Genomic DNA, 20,940 nt, shown 5'->3' on the forward strand with positions numbered 1-20,940 from the left:
ACTAGTCCTGTGGCCACTGCTGAGTTTTCCAAATTTGCTGGCTTATTGAGTGTAGTGCTTTAACAACGTCATCTTTTAGAATTTGAAATAACTTTGCTGAAATTCCATCACTTCCACTATCTATGTTTGTAGTGATGCTTCCTAAGACCCACTTGACTTCGCACCCAGAATGTCTGGTTCTAGGTGAGTTATCTGTTTCGTTAAGATCCTTTTTTATATAGTTCTTCTGTGTATTCTTGACATCTCTTCTTAATATATCTTCTGCTTCTGTTAGGTCCATACCGTTTCTGTCCTTTATTGTACCTATCTTTGCATGAAATGTCCCCTTCGTATCTCTAACTTTCTTGAAGAGATCTCTAGTCTTTCCCATTCTATTGTTTTTCTCTATTTCTTTGCATTGATCACTGAAGAAGGCTTTCTTATATCTTCTTGCTAGGCTTTGTAACTGCATTTAGAGGGATATATCTTTCCTTTTCTCCTGTACCTTTTGCTTCTCTTCTTTCCTCAGCTCTTTGTAAGCCCTTTATCAACAACCATTTTGCCTTTTTGCATTTCTTCTTCTTTGGGGTGGTCTTGATCCCTGCCTCCTGTGCAATGTCACAAATATCCATCCACAGTTCTTCAGGAACTCTATATCCGATCTAATCCTTTGAATCTATTTGTCACTTCCACTGTTTAATCGTAAGGGTTTTGATTTAGGTCATACCTGAATATTCTAGTGGTTTTCCCTACTTTCTTCAATTTAAGTCTGTATTTTGCAGTAAGGGCTTCGTGGTCTGAGTCCGGTCTTGTTTTTGCTGCCTGTATAGAACTTCTCCATCTTTGGCTGCAAGGAATATAATCAGTCTGATTTCGGTATTGACCATCTGGTGATGTCTATGTGTAGAGTCATCTGTTGTGTTGCTGGAAGAGGGTGTTTGCTATGACCAGTGCATTCTCTTGGTGAAAATCTGTTAGCCTTTGCCCTGCTTCATTTTGTACTCCAAAGCCAAACTTGTCTGTTAGTCCCTTTACTTAGAAGGAAACACAGTTACCAGTTTCTTATATGTTTTTTCAGAAATATTCTGAGCAAACATTCATAAAAATATACCTCCCCCTCCCTTTTTTTAAGTGATGGAAGTTTACTTGTTAAAATTGAAATTAGATAGTTGAGGAAATTATGACTGCAGTTGATGTTCCAAATCATCTCTAAATCCCCAAGCAGTTGATCCCCAGGGTATTTTATGGGCCAGAATTTTATTTCCATTTGTTTGTGTGTCATTGATTGACCTTCCTTCCTTCAGAAAGTTTCATTTACCTGTATTTTTTGGTTCTTTTTGTCTTTATTTTTATTTGGAGGATAATTGCTTTACAATGTTGTATTAGTTTCTGCTGTATAGCAACATGAATCAGCTTAGTCCTTATTTCTTTGTCACACAAAATCTTGCCATTTCTAGTCTTCCCCACTTTACTTTTTTCATTTAGCAAATTAGCTAGTGTGAATCTATTTCATTATTTTGTAACAGTTGCATGGTATCCTATTAGAGGGATGTACCATAATGTATCAGTTTTTTACCAATAGAATTTTTTGTTTTTAAAAGTCTTTGCAGTTAGTATGTTTAATATTCTTTACATGTATCTTTACCTACATATGTGATATGGTTAAATTTAAAGACTTTTGAACAGGAGAGTGATAATAGTTAATAAATAGAATTAGGGTGACCAAGACAAAAATACTTTTACTTGATTTTCATAAACTATTTCCCTTTTGTTCTTTAATGAGGGTTGTTTTCCCTGTTAGATTAACTGTACTTCTTCCCCACTGAAAGGGAATTTTTACTCTAGTTTATCAGTCATGTAGTACTTGGGATCTTTCTTTCCTTGGCCTCTGAGTTTTTGTAGATATTTTGCATTCCCCTTTTTTACCCTTCTTCTACTGTCTCCATCTGTTATTCATCTGTCTCAGTTACTGTACAGAAATGTCTTAGGAATTTCAGGCAATTGTAGTTGTGTTTCTTAAGCTAAGATTTAGGCCATTTTGCTTGTTCTTTGGGGTCCCTTGCATTTGTAGGTGAAAGGATCAATTAATCAGACATTGCCTCTTTTTGTTTTTATTTTTCTAACATTTTTATCCTTTTTAGAAATCTCCAATCTCATCAATATTTAAATTCACAGACTCTACCTAAAGTTTAGTTGATCTGTATATGTTAAATGTGACTCAAATATTCCTTTAATATTCTTTTGTATCTAATATCTTAGCCTCTTTCTCTAGGATATCTCATTGCAAAGGAATACTTAATCCTTTGGGAGTAAAAGAATACTCTGAATAGATATTTACTGAGCAGTGTGAAAATCAGTGCTTTACTCTTGGATGATTTTCTCATCATCAATTCTCTTGAGGTATAAGTAAGGTAAGAGTTAATCTCTAAAGGTTTAATAGTAATCTGTAATTTAGAATGGCAGATATTCAAAGATAGAAGTAAGGCAAGTGGTAGGGAGGCTTAGGGAAATGAGAAACTAAATTGTTAAATATTTTAGTGCAATGTGAAGTTGATAAAACTCTGATAAGACTTGAGATCTAGTCTAATTCAAAGCCATCGTTTTCTGATAAGAAAAATATTTAGAGGTATTGTCAGAGACTTGCTCCAACTCACAGGCTGTACCCAGAGTACCTGATTGCCCCCCTACTTTTGTTTGGGGGTGTAATTGCTTGACTGTTTACAATAGTAGTTAAAATGTGTCAGACAACAAAGGAAATTTTTTCAGTTTTTAATGCCATAGCCTTTAAAAAATTTTGATTGGTGGAAAATTGCTTTACCATATTGTGTTATTTTCTGCCATACAGCAATATGTATCAGTCATAATTAAATATATATTCCCTCCCTCTTGAGTCTTCTTCCCAGCACCCCATCCTTCCTTCTAGGTCATCACAAAGCACCAGGCTGGGCTCTCAGTGTCATATAGCAATTTCCTACCATGCATCTGTTTTACACATGATAGTGTATATATGTTAGCGCCACTTTCTCAATTTATACCACCTTCACCTTCCCCCACTCTGTTCATAAGTCCATACTCTGCTAGGTTCATGAGTACCATTTTTCTGGATTCCATATATATGTGTTAATACCAGATATTTGTCCTTCTCTTTCCAGCAAAGGGAATTGATCCCTTTTATATATTCATATTTTAAAGCACAATATATTATACTCAATGACTTGAAATAACTATTTCTGAAAATGTAGGTAAATAGAATCATTTTCTTTCAGATATACTCAGAAAGTAATTGTGTTTGTTGTCAAATAAGGTATTTCTGTGTCATCTATTTCTCTATAGCTTTTTACAGAAAAAATTTTTATATGTTGCTCTTTTTTCTACTTAATATTTCGAAATATTGTTTATCCAAATGTTCAGTTTCCTGAAAGTTATTTTTTACACAGTTATACAAAAGCCTTTGTCAGAACTGTGAGAAAAGAATTGATAGATAGCAGCACTGCTGTTAGTGATCCTGCTGAAGCAAAGCAGTAGCACAGTGACTGTCTCCTGATACCTTCTTAACTGTTGTTTTTCGTGTGTGGTTATATTGTAAAGAAAAGGGAGGATTCACCAAATCTACTTTTGTGCTTTGAACTCCCATAGAGAACTTTTGGTATTTCTGGTAAAGATAAAGACGCTCTAGGAAAACTCCTTGCAGGAGAAATGTTTGTTTATATGTCTGCTTTCTGAGTCTTCAGTCTCTTCTACAGCCATACTGTTAAAGGCTTCACGCAGGTGAAGCACAGGGCAGCTGATCGTGTTTACATTTGGTGGCCAACTTGTCTTGCCCTTCCCTATTTGCACCTGTTCAGGTTTACACCTAGCAGCTGTCAATGTTCATAAGCTCTATGATTACGCAAAAAAAGAACATTTGATCAGTATTATTACTGATCAGTGAATTCTTTTGGCATGCATAAAATAGTACAGGGAAGAAATTGTGGAAATTCTGATTCTTTTCTGTTCTCAGGATTGTTACAGTAAATATCATCTCAGTAAAATATAGTAAATTCAGTTGTCTAGTGTGAGTGAACATTATGATATATATTAATTATGTATTATTCATCCTCAGTTTTAAACAATTAGGACAAAATGTAAAATAATAAACTCTGGTGAGTGAAGTGAAAGTTGCTCAGTTGTTTCTGACTCTTTGCAACCCAATGGACTATTCTCTGGCCATGGAATTCTCCAGGCCAAAGTACTGGGGCGGTAGCTGTTCCTTTCTCCAGGTAATCTTCCCCAACCCCAGGATTGAACCCAGGTCTCCCGCATTGCAGGTGGATACTTTACTGGAAGTATGCTGATAAAGATGGGCTGAATATAATTTTATCATTTATTGTAGTGATGGTACATCAGCTTGAAGTATCTTATAATAATTATAAAAAATTACTGCTTAACAAAAAGTTTGGTTGATTGATTTCCAAGTAATACAGTTTTTGATACTTTAGATCAGAATTTCTCAGCCTTAGCACTACTAACATTTTGGGCCAGGTAATTACCTCTGTGTGGGAATGTCCTGTGAATTATCCCATGTTTAGCAGAAACAGTGGAAACAATGGCAGACTTTATTTTTGGGGGCTCCAAAACCACTGCAGATGGTGACTGCAGCCATGAAATTGAAAGATGCTTACTCCTTGGGAGAAAAGCTATGACCAATCTAGACAGCACATTAAAAAGCAGAGACATTACTTTGCCAACAAAGGTCCATCTAGTCAAGGCTATGGTTTTTCCAGTAGTCATGTATGGATGTGAAAGTTGGACAATAAAGAAAGCTGAGCACCAAAGAATTGATGCTTTTGAACTGTGGTGTTGGAAAAGACCTTTGAGAGTCCCTTGAACAGCAAGGAGATCCAACCAGTCAATCCTAAAGGAAGTCAGTCCTGAATATTTATTGGAAGGACTGATGTTGAAGCTGAAACTCCAATACTTTGGCCACCTGATGTGCAGAACTGACTCATTTGAAAAGGCCTTGATTCTGGGAAAAATTGAAGGCAGAGGAGAAGGGGATGACAGAGGATGAGATGGTTGGATGGCATCACCGACTCAATGGACATGAGTTTGAGTAAACTGTGGGAGTTGGTGATGGACAGGTAGGCCGGCATGCTGCAGACCCTGGGACCGCAAAAAGTTGGACACAACTGAGCAACTGAACTGAGTAACTGACTGAGCAGCATCCCTGCCTAGACTCTTATCTATGTGATATCAGTAGCACTCTTGATTATGACAACCAAAAGTGTCTCTTAAGCATTGTCAAATGTTTCCTAATAGATGAGGAGTATCACAGTGTCACCTCTGCCTGGGAACTACTGTTTTAGACTATGGAAAAGAGCTCTGATGGATCTAATCATTTAGAATCATTTCATCATCTTCTGGGCATTTTTTTCTTCTCTGTTCACTTCAACTTTTTTTTTTTTTTTTACTATAGTGTATGCATTGATTTTCAGTGGTAGTAATCTTTCCCCTACCTGGTTAACTTTGTTATACATTGGAAGATATCCTCTGATCAATGGCCTTAAGCTAAAAGACATACCTGCTGATTGATATTCTCCCATAGGTGAGCGTATTGTGGTGGAGGTCATGTTAGTACACTCTGTTATTATATCTGGGCTGTTTTTGGCCACAAAGAATTGCTTGGATAGTGTTAGTTTAGAACTTGAGATGAAGGCAGTTTTCTTAACACAGAGAGTCAGAATGAGAGGCCATTATAGGAGTATAAGTATCAGATCCGGATGCTCTGGCCACAGCTGAAATCTGGAAACGGATGGTTCTTGGATACTACTTTTATTTTAATGAACATATTTTTTAAGATGGTTTGAATAAATGGATTTCTACCAAGTTTTATGTAGTAGCTTTAATAATGAATAATAACTCATGATCAAAGGGTGAATTCTTTCAACTGAAAAGTAATGTTAATTTTCAACTATATTTGTACTTCATCTTATTTTGAAAGTTTAAAACACCTTACTATTTGTCTATACAGTTATACAATTGTGAGGCATTTATTTTAAATTTTTATCATCTGGCTAAATGTAAAACATGCCATCTATTTATAATAATATAAATATATGTGACTCAGAAATATTTACTAGAAATGAATACTCTAAAAATACCTTTTACTGCAACACATACTCATAATTATATGCACATTCACTTATTAAAAACAATTGTTTACAATTATCGAAAGCTAAGTATTCAGAACTTTCCATGCATTATCTCATTTAATCCTCACAACTATACCTTCATGCTGCTCATGAGGGAATAGAAAAGTTCATTGAATTTACATAATTTGAAAAGTTCATTGAAGTTACATAATTTATACATAATATATATATTTAAATACTTGCCATATGCCAGACTTTGCTTTGTTTTCTTTACTTTTTGTTTTGAAATTATTTGACTTAAAAACAGTGTTCATCTGTATTTCTTACCCAGCTTTCCCTAATTTTATTAATTTAGATAACTAGAGTACAATTATTAAAATTATAAAATCAGAAAATTTATATTGGTACAATACTATTAATCATAAACTACATGTCTTATATGAATTCTACCAGTTTTTCTGTTAATGTCCTTTTCTGTTTTAAAATTCAATCTGAAAAAAAAAAAAAACCAACAGTCTGATCCCACATTACATTTATTGTTTTATCTCCTTAGTCTTCAACCTATGGCATTTCCTCAGTCTTTCCTTGTCTGTCATGACCTTGATACTTGATGCTGCTGCTGCTAAGTCGCTTCAGCTGTGTCCGACTCTGTGCGACCCCATAGATGGCAGCCCACCAGGCTCTCCTGTTCCTGGGATTCTCCAGGCAAGAATACTGGAGTGGGTTGCCATTTCCTCCTCCAATGCATGAAAGTGAAAAGAGAAATTTGAAGTCTCTCAGTCGTGTCCGACTATTAGTAACCCCCTAGACTACAGCCTACCAGGTTCCTCTGTCCATGGATTTTCCAGGCAAGAGTACTGGAGTGGGGTGCCATTGCCTTCACCCTGATACCTGATGAATACTGGTCAATTATGTATATGGTCTCGCAGTTTGAGTTTGTCTGATGTTTTCTCATGATTCAACAGAGGTTATGTTTTGGGCAAGAATACCACAGAGGTGATATGCTCTTCTAAGGACATCAGAGGATACATGATATTGATACGTTTTATTTTTGGTGATTTAGTTTCTTTACTGTGAAGTTACTATTTTGCCCTTTCTTAATTAGTAACTATCTCAAGGAGATACTTTTGAGTTTATGCAAATATCTTGTTTCTCTTCAGACTTATCTACTGCTTTTAGCATCCTTTGGTGCACATGTATTTTAAACTTTCTTCTTTGAGCTGTTCTAACAATTTGGCAGGCCAATGATTGTTTTTTGGATTATTCAGTATTACAGAGATATTACCTTCCTCCTCTTTAACTTCCAAGTTGATGGCTAGGATTCTTTTCAGTTTTGCTTGTGCTCAGCAGAGGACAATAGTAAATAAACTCTGAATTCAATAATATTTAACTTAAAAAGGAAAATTTGAAAAGCCAGTCCTTGTTAATTTAAGCATATAACTTAAAATCCTCTCTAGAGTAACAAAGGCTAGAGTGGATTTGTTAAATTTCTTTAAAATGAAAAGAAAGGTATCTATGAGATAAACGTGGACTAGTTGACCAAATTTTGGGTTACTGAAACTAAGAAATACCTATTAAAACATGAGAAAAAAAACTTTTATCCTAAGCCAGTATAAGAGAAGAGTACTTTACATATGAGAAGAATACTCAGCCACCTAGGAGATCATACTGGCTAGAAGTATATATCTAAAATTAAAACACTTGAAATAAAATAATACATGAATAATGTATATAATAGAACTTCTAAGGCAAATGGCTGCATAAGCATGTTTTTTTTTAAAAGAGATAAATTTTTTCCGGGTTTTCCTGGTGACTCAATGGTAAAAGAATCTGTGCGTCAATGTAGGAGACTCAAGTTTGATCCATGGGTCAGTAAGATCCCCTGGAGGAGGAAATGGCAACCCACTCCAGTATTCTTTCCTGGAGGATCCCATGGACAGAGGACCTTGGCAAAGCTATGGTCCATAGGGTTGCAAGGAGTCAGGCACAACTGTACAACTGAACACAAAAACTTTTCCCACTTGAATGAACAGGAATAAAAGAGAAACTTGCACTTTTACTGAAACTGAAAAAGAGCCCCCAGCCTGATACTACTAGCTCTAGTTCTACTCTTGTGTACAACCAGATTTGAATTTTGTTTTATTTTTGGACAATGTTATGAGAAATAAACTATTTGTGCTTTAATTCTATAGAATAGAGTCACAAAGGTGGATTGGTAGATTCAAATATTAATATATGTATATTTTTTATTTTATTAAATATTTTCAGGAAGAGTAATCTAAATGAGCAATATGTAAGAGTTTGCAGATTATGCCTTCTGGGTGTTCCTTATTTTCGTCTTGAGTGAAGTTACATCAACAGAATGATATATGCCCAGAGTTCATAAGCTATTATCCTATGACAAGTAATGACTTTTATTCATTGAGCTCATATATGCCAGGTACTCAGCTAAAATGCTTATCTATTTTATGTCCCAAATTACTTTTGCTGTGGACTACAGAGGCAATTTTAAAAACAAATCCTTTCATTATTTTTTTAAAATAATACATTTACAAACTTAGTTACAAAATGAATGAGTCACAAGAATGAAATGTACAGCATGGGGAATATACACAATAATACTATAATATCTTTATATGATGACAGGTGGTAACTAGACTTCCTGTGGTGTGATCATTTGGTAATATATAGAAATATTGAATCACTATGTCACATACCTAGAATTCACATAGTGTTGTAGGTCAATTATACACCAATTAAAAATTTCAAAACATCATTGAGAAGCCTCCGTAATACATTTAAACAGAACATTTTAGAATTATCTGAAACAATAGATTACCAGCTATAACTTTTTAAAATAGCCTTTTCCAGTAAACTCTACATTTTCATATTTTTAAAATAAATGTCTTTTTTTATATACTTAGTAAAATGAAACTTGTTGGTGAAGATAGTTTGTAGAGGAAGTTATCAGCCATGTACCTTGCTGTCAAACAGCCATATGTCTCAAAGCTTATTAGTAACTGATGCCCTAAAACTTGCCTTTTAAGCATTAGTTCCATGTAGCCATCAGAACCAACTATGCCTGTCCATATTGAATGCTGATAAAGAGAAAAAAAATTCTTTATGAGCCTACTAGTTATCAGTCAGTTCAGTCCAGTTCCTCAGTCATTTCCGGCTCTTTGCAACCCCATGAACTGCAGCACTAAAGGGCTCCCTGTCCATCACCAACTCCTGGAGTTTACTCAAACTCATGTCCATGGAGTCAGTGATACCATGCAACCATCTCATCCTCTGTCATCTCCTTCTCCTCCTGCGTTCAATCTTTCCCAGCATCAGGGTCTTTTCAATGAATCAGTTCTTCATATCAGGTGGCCAAAGTATTGGAGTTTCACCTTCAGTATCAGTCCTTCCAGTAATATTCAGGACTGATTTCCTTTAGGATGGACTGGTTGGATCTCCTTGCAATCCAAGGGACTCTCAAGTCTTCTCCAACACCGCAGTTCAAAAGCATCTATTCTTTGGCACTAAGCTTTCTTTATAGTTCAACTCTCACATCCATACATGCCTACTGGAAAAACCATACCTTTGACTAGATGGACCTTTGCTGGCAAAGTAATGTCTCTGCTTTTTAATAAGCTGTCTAGGTTGGTCATAGCTTTTCTTCCAAGGAATAAGTGTCTTTTAATTTCATGGTTGCAGTCACCATCTGCAGTGATTTTGGAGCCCCCCAAAATAAAAGTCTGACACTGTTTCCACTGTTTCCCCATCTATTTGCCATGAAGTTATGGGACCAGATGCCATGATCTTCATTTTCTGAATGTTGAGTTTTAAGCCAACTTTTTCACTCTTCTCTTTCACTTCCATCAAAGGCTCTTAAGTTCTTTGCTTTCTGCCGTAAGGGTGGTGTCACCTGCATATCTGAGGTTATTGATATTTCTCCCAGCAATCTTGATTCCAGCTTGTGCTTCATCCAGTCCAGCATTTCTTATGATGTACTTTGCATAGAAGTTAAATAAGCAGGGTGACAATAAACAGCGTTGACATACTCCTTTCCCGATTTGGAACTAGTCTGTTGTTTTATGTCCATTTCTAAGTGTTGCTTCCTGACCTGCATACAGATTTCTCAAGAGACAGGTCAGGTGGTCTGGTATTCCCATCTCTTTAAGAATTTTCCACAGTTTGTTATGATCTACATAGTCAAAGGCTTCTGCATAGTTAGTGAAGCAGAAGTAGATGTTTTTCTGGAACTCTCTTGCTTTTTCAGTGATCAAACAGATGTTGGCAATTTGATCTCTGGTTCTTCTACCTTTTCTAAATCTAGCTTGAACATGTGGAAGTTCACAGTTCACGTACTGTTGAAACCTGGCTTGGAGAATTTTGAGCATTACTTTGCTAGTGTGTGAGATGAGTGCAATTGTGCAGTAGTTTGAGCATTCTTTGGCATTGCTTTTCTTTGGGACTGAAATGAAAACTGACCTTATCCAGTCCTGTGATCACTGCTGAGTTTTCCAAATTTGCTGGCATATTGAGTGCAGCACTTTCACAGCATCATCTTTTAGGTGCTCAATCCACTAGCCTTGTTCATAGTGATACTTGCTAGTTATAGCAGTACCATTTTCTATGGAGGTGATTGACAGCAATGTCAGAATATGAAGAGAAGTTTTTGAATTGTGTATGACTGGAAAACTTACTGAAATTGCTCTATTAATGATGCTGTTGTGTCAATCTGAGATTTCTTTTACCCTATGTATCTATCTTTAAAAAATCATATACATACCATATGGATTCAATAATTTAAAGATTGATCTTGCATTATTTTAATTGGCCAGTGTTTTATTTTACCGTTCTAAATTTAAGTATGCTTGATTTGCAGTGTCGTGTTAATTTCTGCTATACAGCAAAGTGACTTAGTTATACATGTGTATTACTTTTTCATGTTCTTTTCCTTTGTGGTTTATTATAGGATATTGAATATAGTTCTTTATGCTTTGCAGTAGGACCTTGTTTTTCCATTACATGTGTATATATACATGTATAATATGTATGTATATATGTAATAGTTTGCATTATGTATATGTATGTGCATTTATATAATAGTTGTATCTCCAGTCACAAACTCCCAACTCACCCTTCCCACTCACCCACAACCCGTGGCAAACACAAGAATGTTCTTTATGTCTGTGGGTCTGTTTGTGTTTTGTAGATATGTTCATGTATGTCATGTTTTAGAGTCTACATATTGGTGATATCACCTGATATTTGTCTTTCTCTGATTTACTTCACTTAGTATGATAATCTCTAGGTCCATCCATGTTTCTGCAAATGGGATATTTCATTCTTTTTATGGCTGGGTTTTATTCCATTGTGTGGAAGACTTTAATCACCTGTTGATAGACATTTAGGTTGTTTCTATGTCTTGGCTGTTGGTTTTGTGCTAGTATGAACAAGAACATAGTGGTGCTTGTATCTTTTCAAATTATAGTTTTGTCTGGATATACATCCAGGAGTGGGATTGCTGGAATGATATGGCAACTCCATTTTCAGTTGTATGAATAACCTCTGTACTGTTTTCCATAGAGGCTGCACTAATTTACATTTCCACCTGTAATATTGGAAAGTTCCCTTTTATCCACATACTCTCCAGCATTTGTTATTTGCAGACTTTAAATGATGGTCATTCTGACTGGTGTGAGGTAGTACTTAATTGTAGTTTTGATATGCATCTCTCTAATAATTAGCAATGATGAGCATCTTTTCATATGTTGATATGAACATATCAATAGTTTTAAATAGTTTTAATGAAATAGTGTTTTTTTTAATTTTTTTAATTTTTTTATTTTTTAAATTTTAAAATCTTTAATTCTTACATGCGTTCCCAAACATGAACCCCCCTCCCACCTCCCTCCCCATAACATCTATCTGGGTCATCCCCATGCACCAGCCCCAAGCATGCTGTATCCTGCGTCAGACATAGACTGGCGATTCAATTCTTACATGATAGTATACATGTTAGAATGCCATTCTCCCAAATCATCCCACCCTCTCCCTCTCCCTCTGAGTCCAAAAGTCCGCTCTACACATCTGTGTCTTTTTTCCTGTCTTGCATACAGGGTCGTCATTGCCATCTTCCTAAATTCCATATATATGTGTTAATATACTGTATTGGTGTTTTTCTTTCTGGCTTACTTCACTCTGTATAATCGGCTCCAGTTTCATCCATCTCATCAGAACTGATTCAAATGAATTCTTTTTAACGGCTGAGTAATACTCCATTGTGTATATGTACCACAGCTTTCTTATCCATTCATCTGCTGATGGACATCTAGGTTGTTTCCATGTCCTGGCTATTATAAACAGTGCTGCGATGAACATTGGGGTACATGTGTCTCTTTCAATTCTGGTTTCCTCGGTGTGTATGCCCAGCAGTGGGATTGCTGGGTCATAAGGTAGTTCTATTTGCAATTTTTTAAGGAATCTCCACACTGTTCTCCATAGTGGCTGTACTAGTTTGCATTCCCACCAACAGTGTAGGAGGGTTCCCTTTTCCCCACACCCTCTCCAGCATTTATTGCTTGCAGATTTTTGGATCGCAGCCATTCTGACTGGTGTGAAGTGGTACCTCATTGTGGTTTTGATTTGCATTTCTCTAATAATGAGTGATGTTGAGCATCTTTTCATGTGTTTGTTAGCCATTCGTATGTCTTCTTTGGAGAAATGTCTATTTAGCCACTTGTAAAAGAATGAAACTAGATCACTTTCTAACACCGCACACAAAAATAAACTCAAAATGGATTAAAGATCTAAATGTAAGACCAGAAACTATAAAACTCCTAGAGGAGAACATAGGCAAAATACTCTCAGACATAAATCACAGCAGGATCCTCTATGATCCACCTCCCAGAATTCTGGAAATAAAAGCAAAAATAAACAAATGGGATCTAATTAAAATTAAAAGTTTCTGCACAACAGATGAAAATATAAGCAAGGTGAAAAGACAGCCTTCTGAATGGGAGAAAATAATAGCAAATGAAGCAACTGACAAACAACTAATCTCAAAAATATACAAGGAACTCCTGCAGCTCAATTCCAGAAAAATAAACGACCCAATCAAAAAATGAAATAGTGTTAAATGAAATCAAATTGTTTTTCTTAGAAAACATGTAGTAATTACGTGAATCGCCTATAGAATTCCGTACAAAAATCTTTCTATGGTTAAATTATTTAAATAATAAAAGTTTACTCATGGTTGATATATGAATAGTATTCTTTTTGTCTCTTCCTAGATATGTGTACTCATTTAAGCAACTGTGAACTTCACAGTTTCCTTGCTTAATTGTGGTATTAGTGTATGCAGACTATTAAAATGATCATAACCTATTCTAGATTTTAAAAAATTATAAGATATAACTGACATATAACATTATATTAGTTTCAGGTGTACATATAATGATTCAACATTTGTATTAGTGTGAAATGCACACCATGGTAAGTTCAGTTAATATCCTTGTCACACAGTTATAAATATTTTTCCATGTGATGAGGACTTTTAAGATCTGTTTTCTTCTTGCTATTGTTCAGTCGCCCAAGTTGTGGCCAATGCTTTGCGACCCCGTGGATTATAGCACTCCCCCTCCCTGTCCCTGACCATCTCCTGGAGTTTGCCCAAGTTCATGTCCACTGCATCGATGATGCCATCCAGCCATGTCATCCACTGATGCCCTCTTCTCTTCTACCGTCAATTTTTCCCAGCATCAGGGACTTTTCAATGAGTCAGCTGTTTGCATCTGTTGACCAAAATACTGGAACTTTAGCTTCAGCATCAGTCCTTCCAATGAGTATTCAGAGTTTATTTTCCTAAGATTGACTGGTTTGACCTCCTTGCTGTCCAGGGGACTTTCAGATATCTTCCCCAACACCACAGTTCAAAAGCATTAATTCTTTGGTATTCTGCCCTCTTTACCGTCCAGCTCTCACAACCGTACGTGACCACTGGGAAGACCATAAACTTGACTATACGGACCTTTGTTGGTGGAGTGATGTTTCTGCTTTTCAACACACTGTCTAGGTTTGTCATAGCTTTCTTGCTGTGAAGCAGTCGCCTTCTGATTTCATGGCTGCCGACGCCATCCACAGTGATTTTAGAGCCCAAGAAGAAGAAATCTGTCGTTGCTTTCACCTTTTCCCTTTCTGTTTGCCATCAAATAATGGGATCAGATGCCATGATCTAAGTTTTTTTAAAACTGAGTTTTAAGCCAGCTCTTTCCCTCTCCTCCTTCACTCTCATCAAGAGGCTCTTTAGTTCCTCTTTGCTTTCTGCCATTAGAGTGGTATCATCTACATATCTGAGGTTGTTTCTCCTCTGTTTTCTTAGCAACTTTCAAATGTACAATGAAATATTATTAAGAATAGTCACCATGCAGTCCATTACATCCTATCACATATTTGTTTTATAATTGTAAGTTCTTAACTTTTGACTCCTTCATTCATTTCCATTCTAGATTTTAATATCAACATAAACTATTATAATAAGATCTATATAAATAGTACCCAAAATCGCTAAGAAAGTTAATAAAAATGCTTAGAAGTCAAGTCCTTATAAATGGATCATATTAAAGCCATTTTGAGACCATAGTTCAAACTAGACTGTAGGATAAACTGTAAAATATATTTGTGTTTTTGGGAGGACTCACTGTATTGGGAATTACCCGATCAGATTCATGGATGCTTAAGACCTAGAAGTATGTTGCTATTTGGATTTCGAAGACAGGGTTACATTTCACTATAATTTGGTCATATTTTCTTGATTCATTAAGATAATAGTATTATGCTGTAAGTGAATAAATGATGAGGTGATTTAAGAAGAATGAAAAGTTAATATGCTTATTTTCCTAAGATTATGGCAATACATAGTTGTATGAAGTTACTGTATTCAGATGACTTATTTTTTTATAAAAGAGTACAAGTTTTTTAGATTTGTTATGCTTAGTATTAAGCTTACCTTATAAACTGGAATTTTAATTTACATTGTTTTTGTTTATTCTATATTTTATCTTTCTGAAAACATATATTTCTAAACTTATTTTCATATTTAAAAAAAGTATTCCTAAAAGTTTGACTTATTTTAAATATATTTAATTATTTTGCATAATTCTACTATTTAATTCCAAAAATTAACGTTTGCCTCCTTCCCATAGATATGGAGTCTGGAGAACGGTTACCATCCTCAACAGCCTCCTCTACTACACCAACTTCATCCTCTATGCCTTCTGTGGCTACATCAGTTTCAAAAGGCGGCCTTTCCACTGGAGCTGCTTCGCTTAGCTCTACAATCAACCCATGTGGTGAATACTCTTTATTAACTCTAGCATGCCATCCTTTTACTAGTTTGCATTCAGACTGTTTTATTGAACTTTGAATAAAATGTTTTCTTTACCTCCTCAGGCCTGTTGAACAATTGCTAGGTTAAACTTCTAGTCTCTGCTTTTTCTGGATTTTATCAGCACACTGGAGTAGCACTGCTTATTCCGTGTTTTCATAATTTTTAGAAGCTCTTTTTAACAGTTTCATTATAATATCTTACTTGGACCATTTTAATAATAAATTAATACATGAAAAATCTTTTAAAACAATAGGCTCATGAGAGAGTAAAGAAATACAAAAGAAACCTGGATGGTAAGATTAGGCCTCAGTGCCATGGACCTCTTTGCCCTAAATTTGCTTCCAGTATTTTAAATGACCTTCACCAAATCTCAGTTACCCTCATTCATAAGATACATACTAAAACGTATCATTTATTTGATGAAAACTATTTTTTAAATTTTAAATATTTTGAAAAAATTTTAAAGATATTTGACAAGTTTTTCTTAAACATGAGCAAAGGTTATATTGTTAAAGGAACTTTATTTCAGAAATGAAAATGACCTCAATTTTAGTTCTATGTAAAAGGTATTTTTTACCCTTCAAAATCACTTTTTGCCCAAACACATTTGGATATTTAGTAGAATACATTCTCTTTTTTCTTTTTTAACCTAAAGTTGATCAACTCTTTCCTTTATCCTTAGGAAGATTTTTAATCTTATATATATAATTATCTTATTTCATGTGTATAAGCATTAGAACTAAATAACGTTTCACTTTTTCAAAATTAGTTTATAATTTTGGGTGAATAAAATACATCAATATGGAATGTTTGCTGACAAAATACCTTTGCAAATTGTCAAATATATATTTGTTGAATTATCTGATTTTTTCCAGTCTGTGGTATGACAAGGATTTTGTTTTGTCATTTTATCAGAACAATTGTCTAACATCTTAGTAATTGTAAAGTAACTAAAAGAATATACCATTACATTGGAAACGTAAATGAATAAAATTCCTGTTCTGCACCCTGTACAATCTAGTTTATTTAGCAACTTCCCCATTTCCCTTGTGTATAAAATGATAGCTATATGTAACATAATGAATGCCTTTGATATGCTGTGTTCAAAAATAGTGATACCACAATTGGCATTTTACCTTAACTTTCCTTGTCTAAATGATAACACACAGCTATATTTTCGTAATTATTCTTTCATGCTTTTTTATAACTCTTCTCCTTTCCTTTGTTGTCAACTCCTTTCATTGTGTTCTTCCAATCTGCTGTCTTACTTTGTATTTACTTGTGAATTAATATTTAAAATATATAATGTCTCTAGGGAAATGTCCTTTTTTCAGTGTTGAAATTTTCAGTCCTTGAGTACGGAGCCTTGAGTTTTCTGGACACTTTGCTATTAGCTATTTCTCATGTAGCTTTCTGAATTAGTGGCATTTGAATTGTTTACAATTCTGAGTAGTCACACATTGAATGCAATTTTTTGGTACTGGTAGTTGGAAGTTGCAGACAGACAGAGTATGCTTAGTTATTGAATAACATTAGAAATTTCCTCATCTATAAAGGACTTAATTTTTATCTTTTTCCAGTAGAATATCTTGTAGAGTTTTTATGTGCAGATACTCTTATTGAATGAAGCTATAATTTATTTCTATATTTATTCTGGGATATATCACTTATTAATCAACAGAGTATAATTTTAGTACCTACGACAGGAGTTTTTTTCACGTTCTAAGAAAAAAATTTTTTTCTATTTTTAACTTTCACAGTGTTGTGGTTTATATTTAAAGTAGAGCCTTATAATGTATGGAAAATGCTCAGTTGTCCTACATAATTCAGTTTGTCAAATTTTCCTGTCTTCTCTTATCTGTTTGTTATTTTTGGCCTATTCAGTGTCTGATAATTCTCTCCTTTTAAAAGTAAAATTATAAAGTGATAATGGGCCTGCCTTATTTATCTTAAACAATTTTAATTTCCTCTATGTTCTTGATGTATAGAGACAACAAAACAGAATTTTCATCTTTAAAATATCAGTACCTCACCAGTTCTTTAATGGTCCCTTTGAGGACATTATTGTTTTAAATGGTTATTTTAATTGGCCTTTCTCTGTTATCTTCATTAATGATATATCTATAGGAATTCCTGTTAGTTACAAATAATTTAAACCTGCTTTCAAAGTTTGAATAATCAACTAATTTCTTTTAAATCAACATCTTGTCAGGGTCTGGGGTTATACACACCTACAAGTTAGCCTGTTACTGTTATGACGCTGGCAGAAGACTTGAGACTCCTTGGTCAGAGATCTTATGACTATGACATAGCAAATAGTCATGTTGGCATTGATTCCCCAGGTATCCCAAGTCCCACAGGGCAACACCGAGAGACTTAGTTGAATTTTACACATTTAGTGGGTTTGTGTCACAGCTAAGGAATGCTGTTTAGCAACCTGCTGCTTTTGTAGTAAATAAAAGCACACCCACTCTGGAAGGAGATGTCACCTCATCCATCAAGATTACTCACTGCAGTCCTGAGAAAGTACCCAGTTTTAAAGAGTGGTCAAGACCTTGCATTCTTGGCATGCCCAGCAACAACATGCAGGGACCATGAAGGACTGTCTCTCACAACACACCTTTAATTTTCTTGCAGTAACTTGGATAGAAAATTACACTGCAACAAAGATTGATGAATCTAAGGCTATCTGCATATAGGGGTCTTGTTGGTCATATCAGAAGTTATATTTCTTTTCCTTTTAAAGTATGATTTAAAAAAATAACTTGCCTACTTTTAAACAATAATTTGGGATAGCTTTCAATAAATACACTGGCACCATAAACAAAACAATTAACTAAAATATCAAAAGATAGACTTTAAAAAGTATAAAAATGTTAGCTGAAGGAAGCCACAGACATTGGACAAAAAACTGGCTGCTAAGAATTTAAAAAAAAATAGTGGGCTACATAGCTCACATACTAGTGCTGGTGAATGTATCAGTTCCTCAGAGAAAAACAAACCTTTACTTCACCTGAGTGGTTTGGGGTATATACCACCAGAACCTTTGTATAAAAGACCATGGGATACACAGTATCCTATATGCCAGTTTTATAGGTATTCAAACATTATTTCCCATATTATCTCTGAACAAAAGCTGAAAGAATAGTATTTAAGCAGAGTTGCAAAATTAAACTTTACAGAGTGGATTTGTTTGATATTGATGGTCATTTGGCCTAATGAAAGAAAAGCATAGAACTTTGAGAAATTTCAGTGATTAAACTATGCTATATAGATCACTGGATTTCAATCTATTTTTTGAGTTAGAACCCTTCAAACAAAGACTTGTAAAATGTTGAATATAGAAAACAGAGAAACTGTTTAAACTTCGCGCGTTAAAGCTGGAGTATGCCTACTTTTAAAGTTAGTGACTGAATTATACATGTATCTTAATTGCAGGCCTACCTCTGTAGAAGTGTGCCAAATCATGGTATATTGAGGAGATTCCAAATTGATCAGTAAGGCCTCAGTGTAGGGTATGTGTCAGTGAATAGTAATGTTAACAATGATTAACATAGTTAACGACAATTAACTATAAGTAGGAACACAGGTCAAACAAATGTACTAGTCTTTAGGTAACAGTTCTGAGGTGGGCAGTACCATCACAGATCTGCTCCTAATTTTATTAAATATATCCTATCTTCTGACCTATGGGAGTTTCATGCTCAATATCTGTCTCATGGCTGTTAGAAGGCTGATCCACCTACAGTACTGTTTTCCAGGAAGGAAGAGGATGGAGTAGAAGAGGGAAAAAGTTGTATGTCTGATTACTTCAACTCCTTTTAAAGAGCTTTCCCAGAAACCCATCTAGAGATTTCCACTTAACATCTCTTTTGTCAGAATTATGTGAATGGTAATCTCAGCTTCCAGGAAGACTAGGAAAATTAGTTTTTAGCTGAGCATATTGCCATCCTGAAGAAAACAGACGTTATTAGTAAGGAATAGGGAGAGAACGGATAGCCAATATCTGCTATGGTTAAGTGGAACAGAGGGACAGGAGGTCAAGCTGGGGAGTAGATTCAGGTCAGATCATTTAGAACTTCACACACCATGCTTAAGAGTTTAGACAGAAGGATATATTGATTAAAAGCAAAGACTTAGCAATTGAAAGGCCCTGAAATTGAATCTTGGCTTATCTACTTATTAGCTATGTGAATTTGGATAAATTCCTCACCCATTCCTAAACTTCAGTTACCTCAAATAAGAAATAAATATGCTATCCATTTTATAAGGATAGATGAGATCATAGAGGAGGGGCCTAGTAAACTATAACCTTTATTTTCATTCATAGTTGATTAAGTAGAAGAATTAATGCTTTGAAAATGATAGCTCTAGCAGCATATAGAGCATCAGGATGGTCTGAAGCAAAGATCATTAGAAAGTGCTTAATTTATATGAGTGAGAAATAATAAAGCCCCAAATTAGGAATTATTGGAGCTGGAGAAAGAAACAAGATTCCAGAGATAAACTGTAAGCAGATTGTCATGGGATATAATGACTGGATTTGGGCAAAGTAGTGTTTGAGCAGGGGAGAGAGAAGCCCTGGCGTGACTTGGAAAACTGCGAGAAGGGTGCAAGTCTGTGCCATACAGTGTGTTCTCATTAGTTATCTGTTTTATACATAGTTGTGTATATATGTCAATCTCAATCTCCCAATTCATCCCACCCCCCCTTCCCCACTTGGTATCTGTATGTTGGCTCTTAACTATCACAATAATAAATACTTATCAATTCCTTTATAAAAATTGCAGAAAGACTTGTCAAGGATGCCAGTCCTCCTATGCTGCTGCTGCTAAGTCACTTCAGTCGTGTCCAACTCTGTGCAACCCCAGGGACGGCAGCCCACCAGGCTCCGCTGTCCCTGGGATTCTCCAGGCAAGAACACTGGAGTGGGTTGCCATTGCCTTCTCCAGTGCATGAAAGTGCAAAGTGAAAGTGAAGTTGCTGAGTCGTGTCTGACTCCTAGCGACCCCATGGACTGCAGCCTACCAGGCTCCTCCATCCATGGGATTTACCAGGCAAGAGTACTGGAGTGGGGTGCCATTGCCTTCTCCAGTGCATGAAAGTGAAAAGTAAAAGTGAAGTTGCTCAGTCGTGTCCGACTCCTAGCAACCCCATGGACTGCAGCCTACCAGGCTCCTCTGTCCATGGGATTTCCCAGGCAATAGTACTGGGGTGGGTTGCCATTGCCTTCTCCGAATCCTCCTATACAGTGTCATTAATTTATCTCTATTTATTATCATATCCATTAGTATAAAAGTCTGCACTTAGTATCTCCCATCTTAAAAAGTAATACATACCAAAACCTCTTCCTTCTTTCACCCAAACACTCTTCTGGCTGTGACTGTTTTCTGCCTGCATTTATAACCAAACTTCTCAAAATATATAGCTGTATGTGCTTTCCCCTTTTTC

General features: G+C 35.4%; 1 protein-coding gene across 40 annotated transcripts in view; it reads left to right on the forward strand.

The window, feature by feature from the left end:
- The window catches only part of BAZ2B (bromodomain adjacent to zinc finger domain 2B), a 421,280-nt gene that overhangs the window by 255,122 nt on the left and 145,218 nt on the right, over positions 1–20,940 (forward strand). For all 40 annotated transcript variants that reach the window (XM_069577387.1, XM_069577390.1, XM_069577393.1 and 37 more), the window contains one exon: positions 15,305–15,451. In XM_069577387.1, coding sequence (XP_069433488.1) covers positions 15,307–15,451 — 145 coding nt within the window. In that variant the 5' untranslated portion in view covers positions 15,305–15,306. The remainder of the gene's footprint in view (positions 1–15,304; positions 15,452–20,940) is intronic.

The sequence above is a fragment of the Ovis canadensis genome, chromosome 2 (assembly GCF_042477335.2).
Source record: "Ovis canadensis isolate MfBH-ARS-UI-01 breed Bighorn chromosome 2, ARS-UI_OviCan_v2, whole genome shotgun sequence".
In the NCBI taxonomy this organism is placed as follows: domain Eukaryota; kingdom Metazoa; phylum Chordata; class Mammalia; order Artiodactyla; family Bovidae; genus Ovis; species Ovis canadensis.